Below are 21261 nucleotides of genomic sequence, written 5' to 3'. Positions count from 1 at the left end.
GCTCTGCAATTAGGATCATTCGAGAGAAAAGGTGTACGTTGTACTCTCTCGCCGTTCTCGGAAGGCGTATACAATATAAGTACATAACGTATACGTATTCTTATGGACAGTCATGCGAGGACTCTGGTGGCGAGTAGGAGAATTATCGACGCAGAGGTAAAAGATTCGATGCAAAGTTACCTTGTGCCACCGCGGCAACCGCAGCCGCGGCTGCCGCTCCAGGGCTGACCGCGCCTTCGGGTCCGTTACAGGCAGCGTAATTCGCCAGACTCGGATACATCGAGGTCGTCTCTTCCTTCACCATGTGCGGAGAGTGGCCATCGCGGAACACCACGGCCCGAATCACTCCGCGAATATGCTCGTCCGGCCACACGCCCAACAGAATCCTTTGCGGTCTGCCTCTGCCTTTCGGGCGTAGATCTAAACAGCCACGAACCGCGTGAATAGTATTTGCCTATCGAATCTGTCCGCGTTTCATCGCGACCGAACAACGATCTACCGTTTTTCTCCATGGATCGTGTTCGATTTGCTCGAGAAAATATCGCCTCGCCCGTTTCCTTTTTTAACCTATTCGCTACGGCGAACACGCGTTCTCGCCTTACCGCTCTACCTCCACAGGATCGCGTTAAGAATATGCAACCGTTCGTCATCGATTTTAATCGTTTCCGGTATTTATGCGTGTAACTACGAGATTTCCGCGCTGTTCGGAACAATCGAAACGATCGAGAAACGGCAGTATCGTGCAACTTTTTTAAGCGAAAATGGCAACTAACACTCACCGGCGCCGCCATCCGCGCTAGGTCCCAGCATATTGTGAACTCGATTGGCGTACAGAACGAACGTCGGGTATGGGATGTCGTATTTCCTGCAACGAAATTCGCATCAAAAAATTATAAGATCCGATGGAAAAATTGATCGCGATTCAACGTAGCTAGACGTTACCACGTTTTGCTCCGTTGATTCGTGGACGAGAAGAACGTTAACCTCTTGCCTTATGCAAAATACATTCGACTCGCGTTGTACACAGCACTACGCTATTTTGATCGTTATCGTGCTGTACTGTTACACGGTGCCAAAACTTTCCATTTTACGTGTCACCTTATTTCAAACTGTTATATAATTTCTCGAAGCGAAGAAGCTTCGCGCTTTTATATGCAAGTGTCGCGAAAGAAACGTTAAAAGGCAAGAGGTTAAAACGCGTCCTGGGATTAGCACGGTAGAAATAATCGTATCCGATAGAGGAGCCGATAATACGAATTCATTTTACAATGAAATCCTTCGGTTCGCTATTTCGAACTTATCTTCGCGCGGAAGCTTCGCGTTTCGCCTTTAATTTGCAATTAACAAGTTCGTTCCACGAACCGTTCCTCGGATCGAGCGCTCTAGCGTTCGCACAAAGGGAGAGAAACCTTTAACGACGAACGGCTTGTTATTACGCGCATGCGATACGCGTTTTACGACACGGTTGTAAAAGTTTTTAAGCCGAGACCCGGCTCACCGAACCCATACGGCCAATTGTTTTCTCCCTGTTTCGAGCCGTTTACATCCGGCACAGGTTCTTGCTCGGTACACCGAGATTCTCGCGATTAAATCGTTTCATTTCCTTCGAAACTTTAGCCACCGTTTATTTATTTCTACGCGGGCCGTTTTCTCACGACGCAACCGTGACTATCGCTCAAAAATTCACCTGCCCTCGTGGACCAGAGAACTAGAACCGCGGTAAAAGCTGTATCGTTACGAGACCGATCGAGGGTCCACGAGTTTTATGCTGCTACGCTACAAAATTTTCATAGAAATCAACGCGTTCCCTTTTGTCGGGCTCAACAATTTTCTTACGTAGTCGTAAAGAATAAGATTACTGGATTTTATGTCGCTATAGTTTATATCGTTGTTCGAAACTTTACGTAAGCGGTTAGTGCCTGTATTCGAAATGTTCTATTACGAGAGTATCCGTTTTTAAAAACCTAGTCTATCATATTGGAAATTATCTTACATACTAACGTTGTTCGTCGGATGGTTTCGTTACAAATCGGTCCGATGAACCTTTTACGGTTTAATTTGTCCCGTCGCGCCGCAAATATCCATCTAGTAATGAATTTCTTCTCGACGCTTCTCGCGAAATCGGTTAAAACGCAAATCCCGACGATTCGTTTAGTTAAGCAGCGTCGCGACAATCGATAATTCTTTATGCGGTTAATCGTCGAAAATTTCGTTTTATTCGGGAACAAGAATATTCGGTTGAAAGTTTCATCTTACCGCGCGGCTTGACTCAAGGACAATCCTTCCTTCAGGACGCTGAAGATCGCTTCCGCCATGGTTTCCGGCCGCCAAGACTTGAGCGGCCCACGCTCCCGGAAGCGCAGATTGTGCACCAGACTCTGATTGGTGTTCCAACACTTTTGCCACATGGACTGCAACTGATACTGGTAGCTGTCTGCTAGTTTACGCCCCCCGCGGAAAAGAGAAAACAGAAAAAGCACAGCGTTAGTAAATGTCTTGAGAGAGTTCTCGATAAATAAGCGTATCGATCGCGATCAACCCTTCGATCGGTTCATTCGCGGTAGTGTATACGTTTCTCTCGTTCCAACGAGAAAATCGAAATCGATCGAAGAGTTGATCAGCTGATTGTCGCGAGCGTGTACAAGACGAACGCGTGAGTAGTCGCGCGAGCAAGCGATGAAGAGATGCCGCTGGAAGGATCGAATCGCGAGGAAAATCCGTACGCGTTTCAAAAAGCAAAATGACCATAAATTGGGTGTACAAATAACCAGACGCAGGTAAGTGTCGATGGGTGTATCGAGTCGCTCGGTTAGGTTCCTTCGTAGCTGCTCGGACGAAGAGTACCTGCGAACAAACTGTTGAAAGACAAAAATTGTGGCGGGGAACAAGGGCAAAGAAAAGGAGCAATAAACGTTAAACGTGTCGATTGTATTGTCGGTATACGGCATACGATCGTTACAGAATAAAAGAGACAGAAGAGTGTTCGTAACGCGGAACATGGAGGTTTGGTCGTCGATAGAAAATTCATATTTTTTCTCTCGCTTCTTGTTCTTTGCTTAACGGTTAAACGGTAATTGCGAACCATGCGACCGTTTGCCTTCGCGAGCTCGCGTCGCGATACATGCTCGAAATATACCGGCTACGCGCCACGGACGGCTGGCCTCAATTCGCAACGATTATTTAATAGTTAACTTATTGGGTTTAATTGAGCATCCTCCAATTTGACGATTAATACAATTAATTGGAAAGAAGCGCGCGCGTGCGCGTGTACCGAGGCGCACGCGTCTACCATCGAGAGACCGCGAGTCGCTTCTCTTCGCGTTGTTCGTTTTGTTTCGTTCCGGTGAATCCATCGAGACGCGTTCGTCGACTAGCGAACCTTTCGTCCTACTATTTCGTCCTACAATTATTTTTACATCGACCCTTTCGAAACGAAACAGAAATTTCTTCCCAGGCGAGAAAATACCCGGCAAAATAATTATTTCAACCCGAATTATCACCTCTTTTCTACCTTTTCTCCGATCGTTTGTTCGTTCTGTTTGTTTGGTCGCGGGACTCGCGAAATTACGTTATCACGCTCTCGCTGGAATTCTCCAAAGTATCGTAATGTCGGTTTCCCGTTATTTCGCGCGAAAGATCAATTAACGCCCAGACATCTGCGCTCGAGGAATCGCGGGCTCGTCGTGCACGCGCGCTTCACAAAGCTAAACTATAGTTTCGACCGCGAAACGTGAAAACAAAACGGAATGAAACAGAACGATATTTTGACGCTACTTAATTCGCTAGCGCGAAACGACGGAATTACGATACGACTAAATGTTCGTTGGGATCAAGTTCACGGGCGTCGAGTATTCTGCCAGGTTTTTAATAACGTTCAAACGAATTCCTACTTCCACGATTGTATTCGGTAATTTCGAGCGTACAAAGTATCCCAGAGGTTTTTCCTCGAAAAACAATTCTACACCAGATCTAATCAAACACTGTTTCACGTTTGCCGATTGTTACGTACAGGAAAAGGTGCAAAAGTAACTTTGTACGTAGAAAATTCGCGCGAAGAATCTATAACACGATTAACGAAAGTTTTTCGATCGAATCGGCGATTTCGAAGTCGTATCGAGGTACGATCTTTGGCGATTCGTGACCGTTCCGCTTCTTATTACCGAGCAATTTTGTCGGGGAAAAACTTGGAACACTCCGTATATTGGTACACGACACTGTTCGAACAGTAAAATATTAATTTTTTTTGCCCGTCTGCAGAAACGAATGTCATTCAACCGTACGCGTTTGCGCAACATCCGCTAATCGAGTCGAAATAGTTTTACCAACGAACATACGCACACACGAATTATATTCCCCGAGAAATTCGAATAATTTTCAATGTTTCGAAGTTTGTTCGCGACGAGGATCGTCAAAGTCGGTGCTCGAGCAAAGTTATTCGCTTCCAACACCTTCGTAGAAAGCAAATATTAACACTTTGACGGTCGAGCGTTTCACGGGATCTATGACTCTTCCACCTAATTCTGTGTTCCTTTTTTTACGTCGGTTAGAAGCGTTAACAGTACGCTGCAAAATTAGCAATTTTTAAACGACAGTTATCGCGGGACACGTTAGATAGAGTTACGCGGGTTAAAAGATACGCGACACCGTCAAAGCGTTAAGTCGTTGCGAAAGTTTCGTCCGATTTACGGAAAGCTTCGAGTAACGTCTCGTGCCGTGTTACAACATTTTTTAACGGCAAAGATCGAAAAAGTGGCTCTAATGCTTCGAATTTAACCGTAACGAGTTTTCTCTTACCACGAAAGGAAGTTAATAAACCGTAATAACTTTCCGAAACGATCTTAGCAACGTTGCCGGAGCACGAACGACGAATCGTCGAGTTCCTTCTGTACCGCGAGTAGAAAATTATTTGTCGAAAACGACGAATCGCGACGACTCGTGCCACGGTCAGTGACACTGTACGATCGTGAAATTTTGAGATTCGTCGATATCACAATTTTTCCGTGGTCGAAAGCGACGTTTTCGCGTCACGATCGTCCAGCGTCGAACGTAATACGACGATGGCCGAGTCAGCGATTCGAAAACAAAGGATCGAATTCGTTAAATTACACCGAATGGAAGACGGTCGAACGGAAAGGCACTTTCTTATCGCTAGAATAATCGTTAGCCGCGTAATACGTTATTATTGCTATTACCATAAACGTCGCTAATAATCAGCGTTATCGTTATTGCTAACTACTTACTAACGCGGTTATCGGTCCCGTGACAAAGGCACAAGTTTCGTAGAAAAAAAGAAGTTTCATTTCGCGAATGACGGGAATGCTTAATGGAATGTTAACGATAAACGGTCGTTACCTCGCAAGTCCGTATCGAAAGACTTTGGAACGACCTTACGCGCGAAAAGGCACGATTCGTGAAAGCGCGAGGTTTCTTTCGTTTTCGGGAAGAAAAAATCGTATCGTCGTATCTACAAAAAAAGAGAAAGATAAGCTACTGATCGTTTTCGTTTTCGTCGTTGAAGTAAAGCGAGACTATCGAGTGTTTTTTACAGAAAGCCCACCACCAGCGGAAACCCGAGAGACCGTTAAACACGAAACCAGGATCGCGTTTACGCCTGAGCTTCTCGACGAAGTTCAGGATCGCGTTCAAGGATTTTTTCGTGCGTCGATTGTACGGACTGACGCTGATGTCGCAGCAGAAGTCGAGCACGGCCGTTTCCTCGCTCGAGTTTAAGCCCGCTTCCTCGAGGACCATCATTCTCTTCGTCTTTCCCAGGATGTTGTCGTACAGTGTGCCTTTCGGTATACCGTATTTCGTGGACGCCTGGGTGAAGCGCATCTTCTGAGTGACCACGGCCTCGATCGCTTCCTGGAGATCGTGCCGCGTCCACGTGGGCGCCTTCAGCTTCAGCAGGCTCGAATAGTCAGCTAGAAAATAGTCAGGGATTTTTCCACTTTTTTTTGTTTCTCTCGACCGATGCACCTGGTGGCTGCGCCTAACACGGATCGATCGATCTTGAAGGTAGCTGGCCGACGGAATACGCAGTTCACCCGGGACTACATTACGAGACAATGTCCAGCGGAAAACCCACCCTTTTCCCTTCTTTCTAATTCCTCGATCCAACCCTTTCCCTTTTTCCTTCCTCATCGTATCTCTTTCTCCTCCTCTCTTTCTGCTCTCTTTGCGCAACTCGTCGATCCTCTTTTTTCTTTTCCTCTCTTTTCTTTTCCTTGCTTTTCTTTTCTTTCGTTCTTTCGGTTTTTTTTTTCATTTCGTTCCTTGTTTGGACAAGAAATGAAGGCTTATCGCGTCGAAGGGACGGTAAACGCGAGCGTGAACGCGCGAAAAGGACGGAAAGAAAGGGACTGCGACAGAGCGGCGAAACGATGAGACGCAGATCAAAGTAAATCGTCGACGAAACGCGTCGATCTTATCGAATAAAATAAATAATCGCGTTCTCGAGCGGAGGCGTTAGAAGGCTTAGAAGTAGCTACCTCGTTTCGCGAAAGTCAACGTCGACGTTTGTCGCCGAAATGAAATTACCCTCTTTTGTTTTCGGAGCAACGTTCCGCGGTCGCGGCTTTTTAGACGCGCGGCGACGATCCTCCGATAGAAAGGCGATCGATAACGCGGCGGAGAAATCGTTAAAAGATATCGAACCGCGAAGGTTCCGCGCTCTATTTCCTGCACCAATCGTCTCCGTTGTTTACGAATATATCGACGTATCCACGATTTCCCGTTGTTCTCGAAACGAACTACGGAACCCGAGGGGCCTCCACTCCGGCACGGACAAAAAATCGGGTCAAACTCGCGAGAGATTAATTCGCGGATAATTCGAATCCGGCAAGGTATTACGCGCTCGTTAACGAAGATTCCGTGCAAGCGAGACGAGTCGGATGCTCGAACGACGCGAATCGCGAGCGCGTTATCGGTGCCATGAACGGCTGGCCACTTGCCTCTTTATCTAAATCGTTTTCCGTATTAGAGCAAACCGCATTCTTGCTCTTTATCATCGACGATAAAGTCGCGATCCTTTTCTGCGCCTGCATCGCACCTACACTCCTTTCCTCCGAGCTCGTTCTTCCTGACTCTCCTTCGTGTCTCCTCGGTCACGTGTTCACGATCTTCTTCGTGCGGTCCGTTTTCTTCCAAGTTTTCTTCCTGAATTTCCTCGATCGACGTCGTCTCACCGTTACCCTCCGCCGTTTCTGTCCCGTTTCTTTCCTACCCTCGTCTCTTCTTTCTCTCGGCCGACACGTCTCCGTGTCCTAACCACGCCGATTCGCGAGCTACCGATCGGCAACGCGTTACCGATCTTCCGTTGCGCGGATACCGAACGTTATCGCGACGAATGAACGAAATCGCGGTGATACGGATCGCGTAACGCTATTCGTTTCCTGAAACGTGCCGTCGGAACGGCGAACAACGGATTAGGTAGACGTGGAAAATTTTGTACAACTTACCTGCTATACTCGACGTGGAGGCTCCGAGCCAAGCGTGGGACGACTCCAACAACTTGGCCTGAAACACAAAAACAACGGCGAGGTTAATAACGATCGTTGCGTCGAGAAGAAGCGGAGAAAAATGTCGAGACGACGGAAACGGTAGCGCGCGGGCAATACCGCGGGGAACCGGCATGGCAGGCGGTGGCGCTAACGAGAAAGGGTTAACGTTCGAGACGGTTTCTGAAGGGAAAAAAGGGTACGGCGAGGTGGTCGAAAGATGCTCGTCCAGAGGCTCGCGTCTCTGTCGACAACTTTACTAATATGCGAGTTTTTCCGGATCTCTAGAAGGGGGTTGCGAGACGCGGCCGAAAGCGCAAGACACACGCAAAGTTGGCTCATTTGAAAAGTTTTGGTCGATGGCTCGCGATTTTTCGCAATACCGAGATCGGGGATAGCCTACCGAGACCTCTGCTCATATACCGCTTCGAATCGTTTCCAGGAGCCGCCACTCGGCTGCTGACTTTCCAAATTAATTTTTAAGGGTCCAAGGGCCGAAGCTTCTCATTTGATACACGCCTCGATCCTCTATCAAACTCGAAACCGGCCACACCGCCCCCTTGGCCCTCTTCTTTCGCTCGTTTCTCGCTCTCTCGCCTCGTTTATTCTCCGCCGGAGGATAACCCTACCCGAATGCGACTCTAGCTTCGCGGTTGCGTCGCGGCGAAACGAACAGCGTAAAACTCGAACGTCGCATAATCAATTTGGACGGTACCCCGAGTAAGCGGGTAATAAAGAAAAGGCGTGCACGCGCCTCGGGATAACCGCAAAACGAACGACGCGCACCGATGGCTCGTGACGCGAACGACAGGGAAATCGGGCTTGCCAACGATGTACGTACAAGTTCATCGCGCACCGAACGGTGTATTCCGTGGCGCGTGCATTTTTCATTGTCTCGTGTGTCTGTCGCGGGGTGCGCCTTGAAGAATGCACGTCGCGGTGCACGCTGCACGCGACCGCTGCATTAACGAGAAAATTGCTCGTCGCGTTCTTCCGACTCTTTTCTTCCCCTCTATCCGACTCGTCTTGTTCGAATCGCGACGTCGAAACGTCCTTCGTTCCGCGCAACGACGATTTCGATCTTTACGTTCTATGCAAGTTGCATAGGGCCGCGAATCGATTCGGTCGCTGGGCGAAAAGGATACAGGCACCACGGTTACGAATTAACGCGACGACTGTCGCGGTAAAAATGACCAGGCGCAGCGCGACCGGTCAAAGGGTGAAACGTAATTGGTGCAACGAGAAAAAACGAGCAACGATCAAGAGAAGAAGTCAGAGGAGGACGAACGGCGCGACGCGACGGTCGGCCTAATTAAGAAGGGCCTCGAATTTCCCGTACATTCTCACGGAAAATCCTTCCAGCTAAGAGAATTTACGAGGCAGTCGTCTATCGTTGCTAATTCCTGCAAATATTTGCCGGGCAAGGATATAGGCGTGGGCGAAATGAATAGGCGTCGGAAGGACGCGAGAGGGACGAGAGACAGAGCATAGAGAGGGACGGAGAGAGAGAGAGAGAGAGAAAGCGTGGATGTATGCACGGGGATTTGAGCGAACGCGAAGGGACGGGAAGGAGGACGAGGACGAGAACGAGGACGAGGACTAGTCGGCTCGCAGGCTCGTTCTCTCCTTCACCGGTACCACGGACGCCCCAGCGACGCCCCAGCGACGCCGCGCCACACCGTTGACGTCGTCGAGGCTGCCGTCGACCGGCTGGAGTTTCACGCGGCAGAATGCACCGCGCCACGGCAAATTTCTAATCAGATTAACGCGGATTAGCAAAGTTCGTTTGTTCTAATGAAATTCGTCTAAATTAACGTCGGAAGAGGGAACGTCGCCGGAGGAGGAACACCGGGATCGGGTGAAAAGGGTAGCGGGGAAACGAACGGGATCCAGAGTCGGAGGTGAACGGCAGCCGACGAAGAAGCAACGCGTCTTGCTCGGCCTACTATTTCCTCTTCCCGTTTCTATCTCCTCGCTCTTCTTCCTTTTCCGATTCGACGTTCGCGAGTTCCTACGCCCGATGCGGATCAACGATTACGCCTGTAATACGACTAACGCGTCATCGATGCACTCGTGCCATTAGCGCGCCCGCTACCTCCACGCGCGTGGATGACAACTGCGGTGCCCTTGTCAAAAATATGTATAAAGCGCGGAATATGTTTCCCGCTTTAATTAATTGCAGCTGCTTCTTTAGTGTCTTGTCTCGGCTCGTGGCGTGCGAATTATACGCGAGTAATTGTTATATGTCAATATAATTGTTATATGCAAAATAAGAATACATAATTGTCGGGTTGCCTCGACACGTGGCCGTTGTTCCTCGAGGTTCAACTGGTAGGGGCTGGCAATCGAGTTGCCCGGAGAGAAACCTACAATTCGTTCGATTCCGTGATCAATCGAACGAACAAAGGCTCGCGACAGCGTTTCGGAAGAGGGTAAATTCGTGCGTTTAGTCGATACGTTCGCGATCAACGAGGGCGATCCGATTAAACGACGAGAAGAGACGGAGTCGAGCAGGCGCGTTAATTGTCGTCGGAACGATTCACGCAAAAATACGCGAATCTCTGCGCGCACGCACAGCGATCGCGTGCGCGTATTCTCAGCACACGCGAGTCTCTCCTCCTCTCTTTGCGCGTTCGTTCATATTTTATTCACGGATATCGCGCGTAAACTATTCCACCGATAGTCTCACCCGGTTGCCGCGTTCAAGTTTCCCTCTCTGTCACCGACCGCGCGTAAGCGAACACAAACAACGCGTGGTTTATTCATCCGGTACACGAGGATGCGCCGAAAACACCGGAATCGAGCTACAACGTCGAATTCACGGCAAACGCTCTTCTTCGAGAAACGCGCTGCGATTAAATCGTTAATCTATACGACGATCGATGATCCAACTTTCGTCGATCTTTAGTTTCTAATTTGTAAGTCGAAAGTTAGGAGGGCTGATTGGGGGAATCGAATCGCGAAGAAATCTCGTTCAAGATTCGCTTCCAAGTTCGATAAACTCGTTCGTTTCGTAACGATTTTAACACGCGATCTGGCAATACGGCGAAAAAGAAAATAACGGGATAATTTTCAAAGGAGAAACACAGAGGGTAGAGTTTGAGCACGCGTATGTACAAATCGTGCAGAATTTACAGAGAGGTAATCGACGCGACTGGAGGTCGGTCCGTAGAACACGAGGACAGGATAGCGGGTCCTGTTTGACGCATTGACTCGTCATTATCGCTTAACGAATCGTCCTGTCCGATCGGTAGGACGCTTTTTAGCGAACGGCTTTATTTGTGTACGATCCGGTGGTAGTCGTCGTTCAACGAGCAACCGTTTCTCCCCCTCTTGACCGTTTTCACATCCGTTTTCACGAGTAGCTCACGCTCTTTGCCTGGTCACCACTTTTTCGTCGTCCCGTTTTATTTCATGCGGGACTCTACAGGTAGTCACGTACGATACACGCTCGATCCAAGCGACCGTCCAGATAAATCCTCCTCTCGAATAGTCGCGTCCACGCGACGAAATATGTTGCTCCACCCTCCCTCTCTTTCGTCTCTCGAATTTAACGCGAATCTTTCTCTAAAACGTTTAGCCGCGTTCGATCCGATTTCATTCGCGATTCGACTTACTCGACCGACCTAACCCGCGCCCTTTTTTTCCCTTTTAGCAACGCGGTACCTTTCAACCGTATCGTTTTTGACTTTTTCATTGTTACCGTATTTTATCGAACTAGTGCGCGTACACGTTGGTTAAATCGTTTCGCCGATACCGAAACGGTTCGAGCGGAAGGAAAGACTCGGTATATATATTTGCGTTTCGATCGCGAGGGCTTTCTTTCCTTTCGACTTTAGCTCCTTCCCGTGCTCTCGACTCCTCGCGAGCCAAAGATAACGACCGCTCGGAGTCCAGCGCCGGTATAAATACGCGTTCCGTGTATATTATTTCAGCAAAGTTGAGTGGCCTCGCCTCGCGATCTCGCGAAATCGTTCCAACTGTTTCCTCGCCGTGCAAACGCGAAAAGACGTCTTGCTGTACGAAACGCGAGGAGACCGACAGAATTTTACTCCCCGTTCGACGACCTGTCAAGATCGTGATGTAATATATAAGGAACGGATTATCCGCTGAATAATGGTGCCTAGACTGCGTTAAGAGGCAAGCAACCTTGGTGGTCGGCGAGCGAGAAACGCACACGCGCGCGCATGTACACGGTGTTAAGAAACTAGTTATCGCGGCTTACAGAGATGATTCTCCGAATCATGTTCCTAAATTAATTGGCTAAAACAGCGCTGGGACGGCGTTCGTAGATAACGAAACGACCGCGAGTATATCCACGCTCGTTTGCAGATATTTTCTTACTTTTGTTCGTTAAGAGGATAAGCGGTTTCGAAGAAGCCACGCGCGACGTTTGCAAATGCGCGAATGCTATAGACCTCCGTCGTATAGAGCTATAAGAGTCGCTGTCACTGACCTAGACTCTAGGTTCTAGAGAACAGTGTACGGTTAAAACTGTAGTTCCTGTCTTTCAATGTTTAAATAATATCGGTGTCTGTTTATAAGGCCTTCGTATTGACATTCAATACAGTGTTCTATAGATTGTCGCAAATGTTCTATAGTAAAGTGCTCTATTAGACGTTCTACCGAAATGGAAATTCTGCCATAGAAATAACCTATCTATCGAAATATTAATTTCCCTCGAAGTCGCGGAGTAGGAACGCCGAAGGTGGTCCATTTTGCGCGTGGGACTTATCGCGACGTATCGGTTGTAAAGCATGACCGTTAGTTTCTTAACACCTTGTAAGCAGAAGCACGCAGCCACGCGTGTCCCGGCGAACTTGTGGCTCTGTTCCCTCGGATCGGGGTGTGTTCGATGCCGTTAGGAATAGGGATAGAAACGTGTACCTGCGAGGATGGCGAGGATGACGAGGATGGGGATGCGGTGCAGCGCAAAGCGGAGTCGAGAGTAGAATGGCGAAGAGAAAGGAGAGAGCGAGAGAGAGGAGGAAGGTGGATCGAGCTGGCCAGAGAGCAGAGTTAGCGCGATGTTAGCTCGCACCGTATGTAGATAGAGTACTGAACTATGTATTAGAGTCGTGTACCTTCCACATAGATATACCAGGGTTTGTATAGTACAAGATTTGCCATTGGCGAGGCCGCACTGAAATCCTGGCTAACGGGTGCTCTCGAAATCCAGCCGAAGAATCGAAACGATACTTTACGATCCGCGAAAGCTGCTCTGTCGCGGGATTAACCGATCCGCGCGAGCACTCGTAAATTTCAACGATTTCCTTTCTCGCACGAGCGCGAAGCTCGCGTCGACGGTTCGACGAATTTATTTCGTCGCGACTCGGCTCCGATGACCAATCTGTTCCGTCGCTTTTTTGCCCTCCTAAGCTCGACTCGCGAAAGAGTAACCGCGATATCGTTCTGCCGATAATCCGCGCCGTTGTACCCCCGCGTGTCTTTTACTCGCGACGGTACGCGATCAGTTAACAATTTACGAACTATTCGAACCCTTTCCGCTCGGCGATTTCGTTATTGCCGTTCTAGCAATCGCGGCAACACGGAGATAAACTTATGAAATACACTTTTTCCTAGATTTTACGATTCTCGTATTTTTCCGCGTAACGGATCCGATTCGGTCCCTCCTCGTGGACAAATCCTTGCACTGAATCGTATAAACGGCGAACGAGTACTCGTAAACCAAGCGTGGCAGCATAAAAATACGCGTTCGTAAGGAGCGCTAACAAAAGGAACAAAGACGAGAAAGGAGCAAAGACGCGAGAAACGAACTCGACGCGAAAAAAAGGGACAGGCTCCGTTAACGCGACGATCTACGACGAGGATCATGCTCCGAAAGATGCTCAAGATGCAGAAGATTCTTTTTCAAAGAAGGGATCTCGAAAGCGGTCGAGAGCAAAGAAAACGACGGAGAAGGGACTCGTAGGAGGTACGCGGGCTCGTAACGATAATTAAGATGAATAAGAGAGAAAGAATCGAATACACAATGGAAGGTAACGCTCGTAAAGGGTAATACGCTCGATTCCGTGAAAAAAGAAAGTTGAAGAGGTAGAAGGCAGGCCGGCGAGGAGGCGAGAGGAGAGAAGCGAAAGCAAAGAGAGCCCATGAGAATAAAAGAAACAACGGGCCAGAGGGGAAAAGAGAGACGAAGAAGAGGATGGAAAGGCAGAGAGCGGAGAGCAGCGGCGCGAACGACCGTAAACTTTAAATTTACGAAGTGATATACACGCCAAACATCCGGTAGATATTTAAACCCCGGTTTCACTAAACTCAACAATAACGTTCGCTGCTATTTTCGGGGCTCGCGTTTCGTGATTCTCGCCCGATCCCTCTGAGCCGTGTCATAACCGTTTAATGCGATTCGAATCGGACGAACGTACGAAAATTATTGGCCCGCGTGAAAAATTGGCTTTAGCTTTTTCTCTACGATCGACGTTACAACGACCCCACGCCGCGTTGCGTTATTACTATCTCGTTTCGATTGCAGTTTCCTTTCTCGTGGAAATCGCGAACAAATATCGAATCGAACGCGTGTAATGTACCGTAAATTTCTTCCTACGAATAAATTGCTATCAACAGGTATTTCAAATATTCCATATTTTATACGATATCGCGTAAAAGAGCAGCCACCGATCGAAATGTCTTTGATTCTCTCTTTTTTTTTCACCGCGAAACTTTTCTGGTCGAAGCAAATAATTTTTCCACTCGGTTTCGAGATACCTCGATTCTTTATTGCTCGACGAACGGTTCACGGGCGCGAAGTATTTTTTTATTTACTCGATTACATCGTACCAACGCGCTTTAGAAATTTTACTCCACCACAGTCTACGCGAACCTGTCTCCGTCGGTTTCTCGGCATAAATTATGCACCGTGTTGGGAACAATAATATCGCGATTGATAACGTATCGAAGTGGTCGGCCGCGCGATTACGTCGCTCGCTTATGAAAATTTGAAACTCGATTCTACTCGAGTGCGGTCAACGACAAATTTCGCTTCCCTAGAGAGAAAATATGCCTGCCATACGGCCCTTTCGTTCACTGATTTTTACAGACCTTAGGGATTTGGAGATTAAGAGCTTGGAGACCTTGAAATTTTTATCCAAAGAAGTAGAGTGCGAAGTATCAGCCGTATCTCGGTCACCTAGATCATCGTAATCGTCTCGAAATCGTTCGAGATAGCTTTTCCATGCTGGCATAGAGTCGCAATTTGAAACTTTTATTTATTTCGTATGCGTCGTTGATTTTCCGTCGCGATCACAAATTCATTATTCCTTATTTAGAGTCGGCAACTTTTGCCAACTCGCTTTCCGTAAGTTATTCGTAGTCGTTTTGCGCCACGGTACGTCCAAAACGTGGCGTTTCGATCGAGCAACGAATGAAATATAAACGCGCCTCATTCCGAAGGATACAATGTATATATTGTAACGTTAAAAATTAGCCGACTTCGGAAGAACGCGTGTCAGCGACAGGTATTCGTAGGAGGATATTTCGCAGCAACGATAAATCAGCGTCGTCGAGTGGAACGACGTTGGAAAAACTGGTTCAAAAAAACGTGTAAGATCGCGAGGTCCGGAAGCTCTGGTTCCGGTTCGCGTATTCGCGGGCAATTAACGTGCCTGATTCTAATTCGAGCCGATTAAAAGCACGACGTCCCGGCAATATCGTTCGAGCGATTTAATTTAATGCGGGGTGCCGACTCGATTGAATCCAAATCGATTCCACCGCGACTCGATTCGATTAATCCGGCCGATTAATTCGACAAAAACTAATACGTTCGTCGGATTGCTTCGAATTATTCTAACCTTGTTCTTTGGCCAACTTGCGTCGTTACGACACGAAGCGTTTTAACTTCGTCGTACAAAGTTTCGCGTTGTTAAACGAATCGACCGGTCAGACGCGTGTCTTTAACCCTTCCGATATAACATGTTTCCTCCAAAGTCGAGGCGATCCTTTCGTGGGCATATCGAACAAAAACCGCTAGAAAATTGGAGCTTCGGGTATAAGAGCGCTGTCGAGAACGCGTTAATCGGTGACTCATCTGACCCTAAAAAAGCTAACGGCAACGTTGGCGTATTCGAGAGAAAGAGGACACGAAGCGTTAGTCGAACCTTGTTAACTCGCAGTAGAAGATCGAGGATACGGAGAGTCGTCGTTATAGGATCGGAAACGTAGTTTTGCGCGTAGATTCGCGAAACCGTCGATTGATTATTAATTTCGACGAGGCGGGGATGCATTTGTAGTGCGTCCGAGTGGAATCGGAGAGGGCAAACAGGCGCAGGGTGTCGGGGGAAAGAGGATAGATAGGGGTGGACTTCTAAATTCATCACCGGACGAGGACGTTGCCCTCCGGCAGGAGTAGGAATATATATTTTTTAGCGGAACAGGCACCGCGATTAAAGAGTCGAGAACAAAAGTCACCGTGGAGGCAACGTAATTCCATCCTTATGAATCTTCTATGCTTCTCTTACCGTGTACCTCGAACCCAACCGTCATATTCCACGGCTCTAACGTTTGTACGCCATCGCGCTATCGATCTTGATTTCTACAAACTTGTGCATAATTGTCTGTCTTTCTTTCGATTTCGATTGTTCTTCGCGGTTTCATTTATTTATGCGACTCGCATGCGAGGTTATTTAGATAAATACGAACGGACCCTGAACGAGCGAATTCGGCAGGCTGTCGATTGTGGAGTCTAGAGCTAAGGGGAGGAGGGTAAAGCGGGATAGAGAGCTGTTTCTCGGTGATAAACGGTGCTATTGTTTAACGATCTCTTCAGGAGAGAGGTTAAGTTTGGTCAATTTCGTCGGGCGCAACAAAATCGCATACTTCGCTATGTTATAAAACTTGACGTATAGTTAAAGTTTGGCTCGTAATAGAACAACGTCACGTCTATTTATTTCGTTCCTTGAAATATCGCGAGCGTACATAAGAAAAACTAAAAAAACTTACTTCCATGCTGTCGTAGTGTAATAGCTAGAAAAATAAAAAATTCATGCCCTCCATATGGAGTCACTGGCCTCGAACGTATTAAGTATACAACTGTACGTTTCTTACCTAATAAAATAAAGATGTTCATAACTACGCTAACTTTTATACGCTTTAAAATAGATATTCCGTTCTACTCTAGCCGGTGGGGTAACGCCGGGTATTGGAACATTTACGAAAAAAAACATGGTTCCTCTCGGTCCGAGTTATAGAGCAAGCGATCCCATTACTTCAAGACGATGGACTATAGTTCTCGGCAGAGCGCTTCGAACCTACCGTCTCAAAAACACCGTAATCTCGCGTTCGATATACGTATAAAACTATAGGCAATTGGATATAACGTATACGGAACGCGTCCCATCACGGTGCATAAATATTTGTGATACGTCGAATTGAAAATGTAGTCGAACTAGACGCCGGTATCTTTTAGATAAACGTTTTCGAATCACGGCTTACAATGTTTCCAGTATCAACGGCAAACGACGGGTCATTCGCGAATCGAATACTCGACTGTTCGGTACCGTGTACAGTCTATAAAGGTATAACAGTCGTGCAATATCGATTTTCAGTCATTTCTATGAAAACCAACCGAGCAGAAGAAAATTTACAATACGAAAATACGTACACGTATTAAAAAAAAAAAAAAAGAGTAGATTGGAAAATGGTCCAGCAGCGCGTGGCGAGAGAAAATTGCAAAAAGAAAAACTGACAAACGAAGGGCATAAAGGGCAGCGTCTCTCGTCGCTTTTTCCTGCAGATCGCGCGAAGTCATCGGAAATAATGCGATTAACTCTCGAACCCTTGGGGAAGCGAACGGGGAGAGATGGATTTTTTTACCCAACCGCGTTGTCGTTCGTCGGTGATACTAATCGGTGCTGCATCACTGACACGCTATTCAACCGCGATTCGCTTATCCCGCTTCATCGACGTTCCGATCGTTCTCCAAGAGCACTCGATATCGCGTGGTCCCTTCGAGAAAACGAGGATTATCCGTCAATTCGACTCGATTCACGCAAATCGAATCTTTTCGTTCGGTCAATCGATATCGTGTTCGACTTTTTTCCACTCGGTTAACGAACACGACTCGTGTACGTTGCTCTTTCCACGCTTTTCGCGAACGTCAAACGCGACATTGCGAGAATTAAACCGACGAACTAGTTAAATAAGCTTATCCGGAACCTGACAAGTTTCTTATTTTTATAAAATTCTGTCCTGTCACGCTGTGCCGTTTTCTACCGTATTAGTAGTTAATATCCTCTCCTCTCGAACCGACGTCCGCTTAGCGATGGTTACAAATTGATCGTTAATTCGCGAAAGATTCCTATCACCGTGATCGGATACTAATTCGACCCGTCGATGTCGATCATCGAGTCCTACAAAAGTACTTTTCCCGATGTTATCGCGTCGATATTCGAGATACGCGTAACGAGACTACCGAAACGTTACACGTAAGCTTCGGAATCGATATATTATGGCGTTTTATATCGATCGAATTGTATTCGGTTTCGTCGAGGTTAATCGAAGAAACGTTTACGCGACACGTAAATCTAATCTTTTTTCGGGACTTTTGGCAAGCGCGGTAGGATCGAAATTCGTGAGTCGAAAGGCAGGCATCGAAAGACGCGACTCGACGTTGTCTCCGGTGACGTTTAAATCCGGAGAAAGAAGGAGATTCGATCGGCGGAAAAGCTTGTTTCATCGGCTAGATAAGTGGTCGTTGGTCGTGTAAGTTTGACGGAAGGAGGTAGGTGGATTGGTCGGGCGAAACGGGTTTCGATCGACTTAGCGGTTAGAGGATAGGCTCGAGCATTATTCGTACGTGCCTGTGCCTCGGTTACGCGGGCTATCGATTCCTTGGTCGCTTGCCGGGGGTAGTAACGTTTCCCCTCGAAACACAAACACAGGGCCTAGCTCGCATGCATGCGCGATGCAACCCCATGGTATGCATTCGATACGCACGTAGGTAGCTGGCAAGAGGAAAGAGGTCCCTGCATCGCACGATCGATGTTTGATTGCACTTTACATATCGCGTTTCTCTCTTACCCTATCCTCGCTGCCTCTGCTTTTACCCTCTCCGCTCGTATCCGTTGCCCTCTTCGACTTTCTCTTTCGCCGACTTCTTCGAAATCTCTTCCCTTTTATCGTCGCGATTTCGATCGACCTTCAGGTTTCTTTCGCGGATCGGGGCACACCCACACCGCCGAACGCTCTTCGCATCGACGCGCGTCGTTACCCGACGAGAGATTCGCGACCGACACCGTGCTTCGCTATATCGCGCGGATAATTAATCCGACGAAATTAGACAGAGGCCGAAGCGTGCAGCGGCGGCTCGGCGCGGGGCGGTGAAATCGGCGGTAGCGGAGGCGAAATCGTTTTTTCTCTTTCTTTTTATCTTTTTTTTTTACCGTAGTTTCGCCGAGAGACGGCTGATGGATGATCCTCCATATATTTTGCACCCCGCAAGAAAGGTAAGACAGGCTTGGCATCTATCACGAGCGAGTCTATATCGCACGGTTCGCGGCGAGCATCTGCCGCGCGAGGGCTGCGGAGGGGGAAGAGAGTAACGAAGGGAGAAAGAAAGAAAGAAGGATATTAATAGCGAGAGAACGGCGCGTCGATGGTTCCATGTCGGTAGATCGCGATATTAACGGCAAGGAATGTTTATAACTTTGATAACGTGCTCAATAATCTATTTGCGCGGGTAATACATTACGCGGCTGGATTTTACCTCGGGCCTCGGAACACGGGGGGCAAGCGAGCGCGCGCGCGTGCTAATGGCAAAGTTCGGTCGCCTCCTCGTTCGTCGATAGGGGTGGACTCTGAAATAATAGTTTGGACGCGCGTAGGTCCACGCGACGCTTACAACGACGCCGATAATCCGTCAGGACGAGCTCGACGCGTCGTCGTATTCGGTCTACTCGGTTCGGAAACCGGCGAAAAATCTCTTAGGATCGATTTCATTCGTTGGTCGCGCGAACCGTTCGATTTCGAAACGCACCAACGCATCGCGGAATAACGCTCTTGCCGTAACAATGCGAAGCTGAAAGTTCGATCGGGAACGAGTGCGTAAACCCCCGCATTAACACGCTCGATATAAAATAGTTGGTTGCGACTTACGGCAAACAATGACCGATTTCGAAACGTAGAAAGTCTGACGCGATCCGATGACATAAAAGTAACGCGAAATATCGCTTGTGGCATATCAATTTCGAGCTTAAGGTTCGACGAAGATTATTACGTAAACGTTTCGCCGACATCCTCCGGTGTTCTTCGTGGGAACGACCGATTTACGACTTATCGCTAAAATCGCGTCGATCGCGACGGTGTTAAAACGGCGTTCATCAAAGGGGATTTTGGGCTTCGAATCGACGCAGATTTTTCGTTCGTTTTCGAGGGTCCAGCGTCGAGTCGGATTCGCGCGAAATCGCGCACAGACGTCGCGATACGTAGCCAAAGGCTGGAGGAAAGGCGGGATTTTGCAGCGAACAGCATAGTCGGAAGGTTGCTCAACGCGGCGGCGTCGTGGTTTAATAAGGAGCTATCTATAGCGAAGCATTATGTTACCTCGATACATCCGTGAGATGAGACGTTGCAATATTAATGCGTCTCATGAAATATTCGTCGCCGTCTTGCCATTCATCTCGCTCGCGCTCCGTACATTATATAGAGGGCGCGGGAGGAGGGCGAAGCGACGAGGAAAGGAGAGGAGAGGAGAGGAGAGGAGAGAAGAGGAGGGTGCGAGGGTGGAGGTAAAGCTGGAGCACAGGCTTCGCAGCGGAGGCCGAGGAAGGACCCGAAGAGAGCGAGAGGAAAGCGAGAGGAGAGCGAGCCGAGGCAGGCGCGAGGGGAGAAGCATCGTCCTCTCCTCTGCTATTTCGCAGCACGGCTGCCAGTTTCGCGAGCCGACCGGACGACGCCAGCGATTTCGCTCGCTAACCTACATTTTACGTCGCGCTTCGAACGTCTCTCGTTCACCGGCCGAGAGAAGAACGCGGACTACTCGGTCGTTGCTCGGCTCCCTGGAGCCGCGACGTTGCTGACGGGTTCGCGCGCTCCAGCGCACTGCCCTTCAAAACTGCCCGAAAATTGCCGGCGCTGATCTTTCGGACTTGGAGCGCATGCGTTCACCGACCGCGAACGAGTTTGTTTCGAACAAGCTGTCCACGACACCCGTCGTATTTGCTCTTTAGCGAATCGTTTGTCGGCTCGTAGCTTCGCGACGTCTCTTTTTCGTGTTCGAGGGTCCTAGACACGGTCCCGAACGGCTCGAAGGGCGAACGCGTCGCACCGGTCGCGACGAATGCTCGAGGTAAACGTCGGATCGATCTTCGAAACGATTCGACACGGTGGTTCGCGATAAATTTTTCATCGTTCTCGTTGCTCCCACGGGCGAGCCGCGTAACTCACGCGGACGGAAGCTCGCGTTCCGGAGGAGACTCGCCGAGAGCGAAGGAAGAAAAGAGAGCGCGAAAGCTATCGAAAGGACAGGCGAAAAAGGGGAAGCACCGCGAAAGAAGGAGGGAAAAGAGCGGTGGTAAGGGTTGTCGAGAGGGGTATGACGGAGGTTGTCGGCAGCGGGGTGAACAGAGGAGGGTGTGTTACCGGGAAAGAAGAGCGAGGGTGCGCGAGGGCGAATGCTAATATTAAAAGTAATATTTCTCGGGCAGTACGCGGCGTAGCGCGCGGCTGGAATCGCGCTCTCGCTCTCCGCGGTTCTATTTATTTTTAATATAAATTAAACAATTTATTTTCCAGCGACGCTGGCAAGGGG

The 21261-nt window shown here is 48.5% G+C and overlaps 1 protein-coding gene across 9 annotated transcripts in view; it reads right to left on the bottom strand.

The window, feature by feature from the left end:
• Positions 1–21261, bottom strand: part of LOC100879093 (protein bric-a-brac 1) — a 131860-nt gene that overhangs the window by 7023 nt on the left and 103576 nt on the right. The window contains exons 2-5 of one of the 9 annotated variants that reach the window (XM_076529868.1): positions 7461–7518; positions 2257–2437; positions 774–865; positions 181–420 (exon numbers count right to left, since the gene is read on the bottom strand). In XM_076529868.1, coding sequence (XP_076385983.1) covers positions 181–420; positions 774–865; positions 2257–2437; positions 7461–7518 — 571 coding nt within the window. Of the gene's footprint in view, positions 1–180; positions 421–773; positions 866–2256; positions 2438–2909; positions 5925–7460; positions 7519–21261 lie in introns of those variants that run through there. The other 8 variants (XM_076529870.1, XM_076529869.1, XM_076529871.1 and 5 more) reach the window with 8 other exon arrangements.

Source organism: Megachile rotundata, chromosome 3 (genome assembly GCF_050947335.1).
Source record: "Megachile rotundata isolate GNS110a chromosome 3, iyMegRotu1, whole genome shotgun sequence".
Classification (NCBI taxonomy): Eukaryota; Metazoa; Arthropoda; class Insecta; order Hymenoptera; family Megachilidae; genus Megachile; species Megachile rotundata.
The sequence above is the reverse complement of the archived record's forward strand: the minus strand, read 5'-3'. Positions and strand labels throughout refer to the sequence as shown.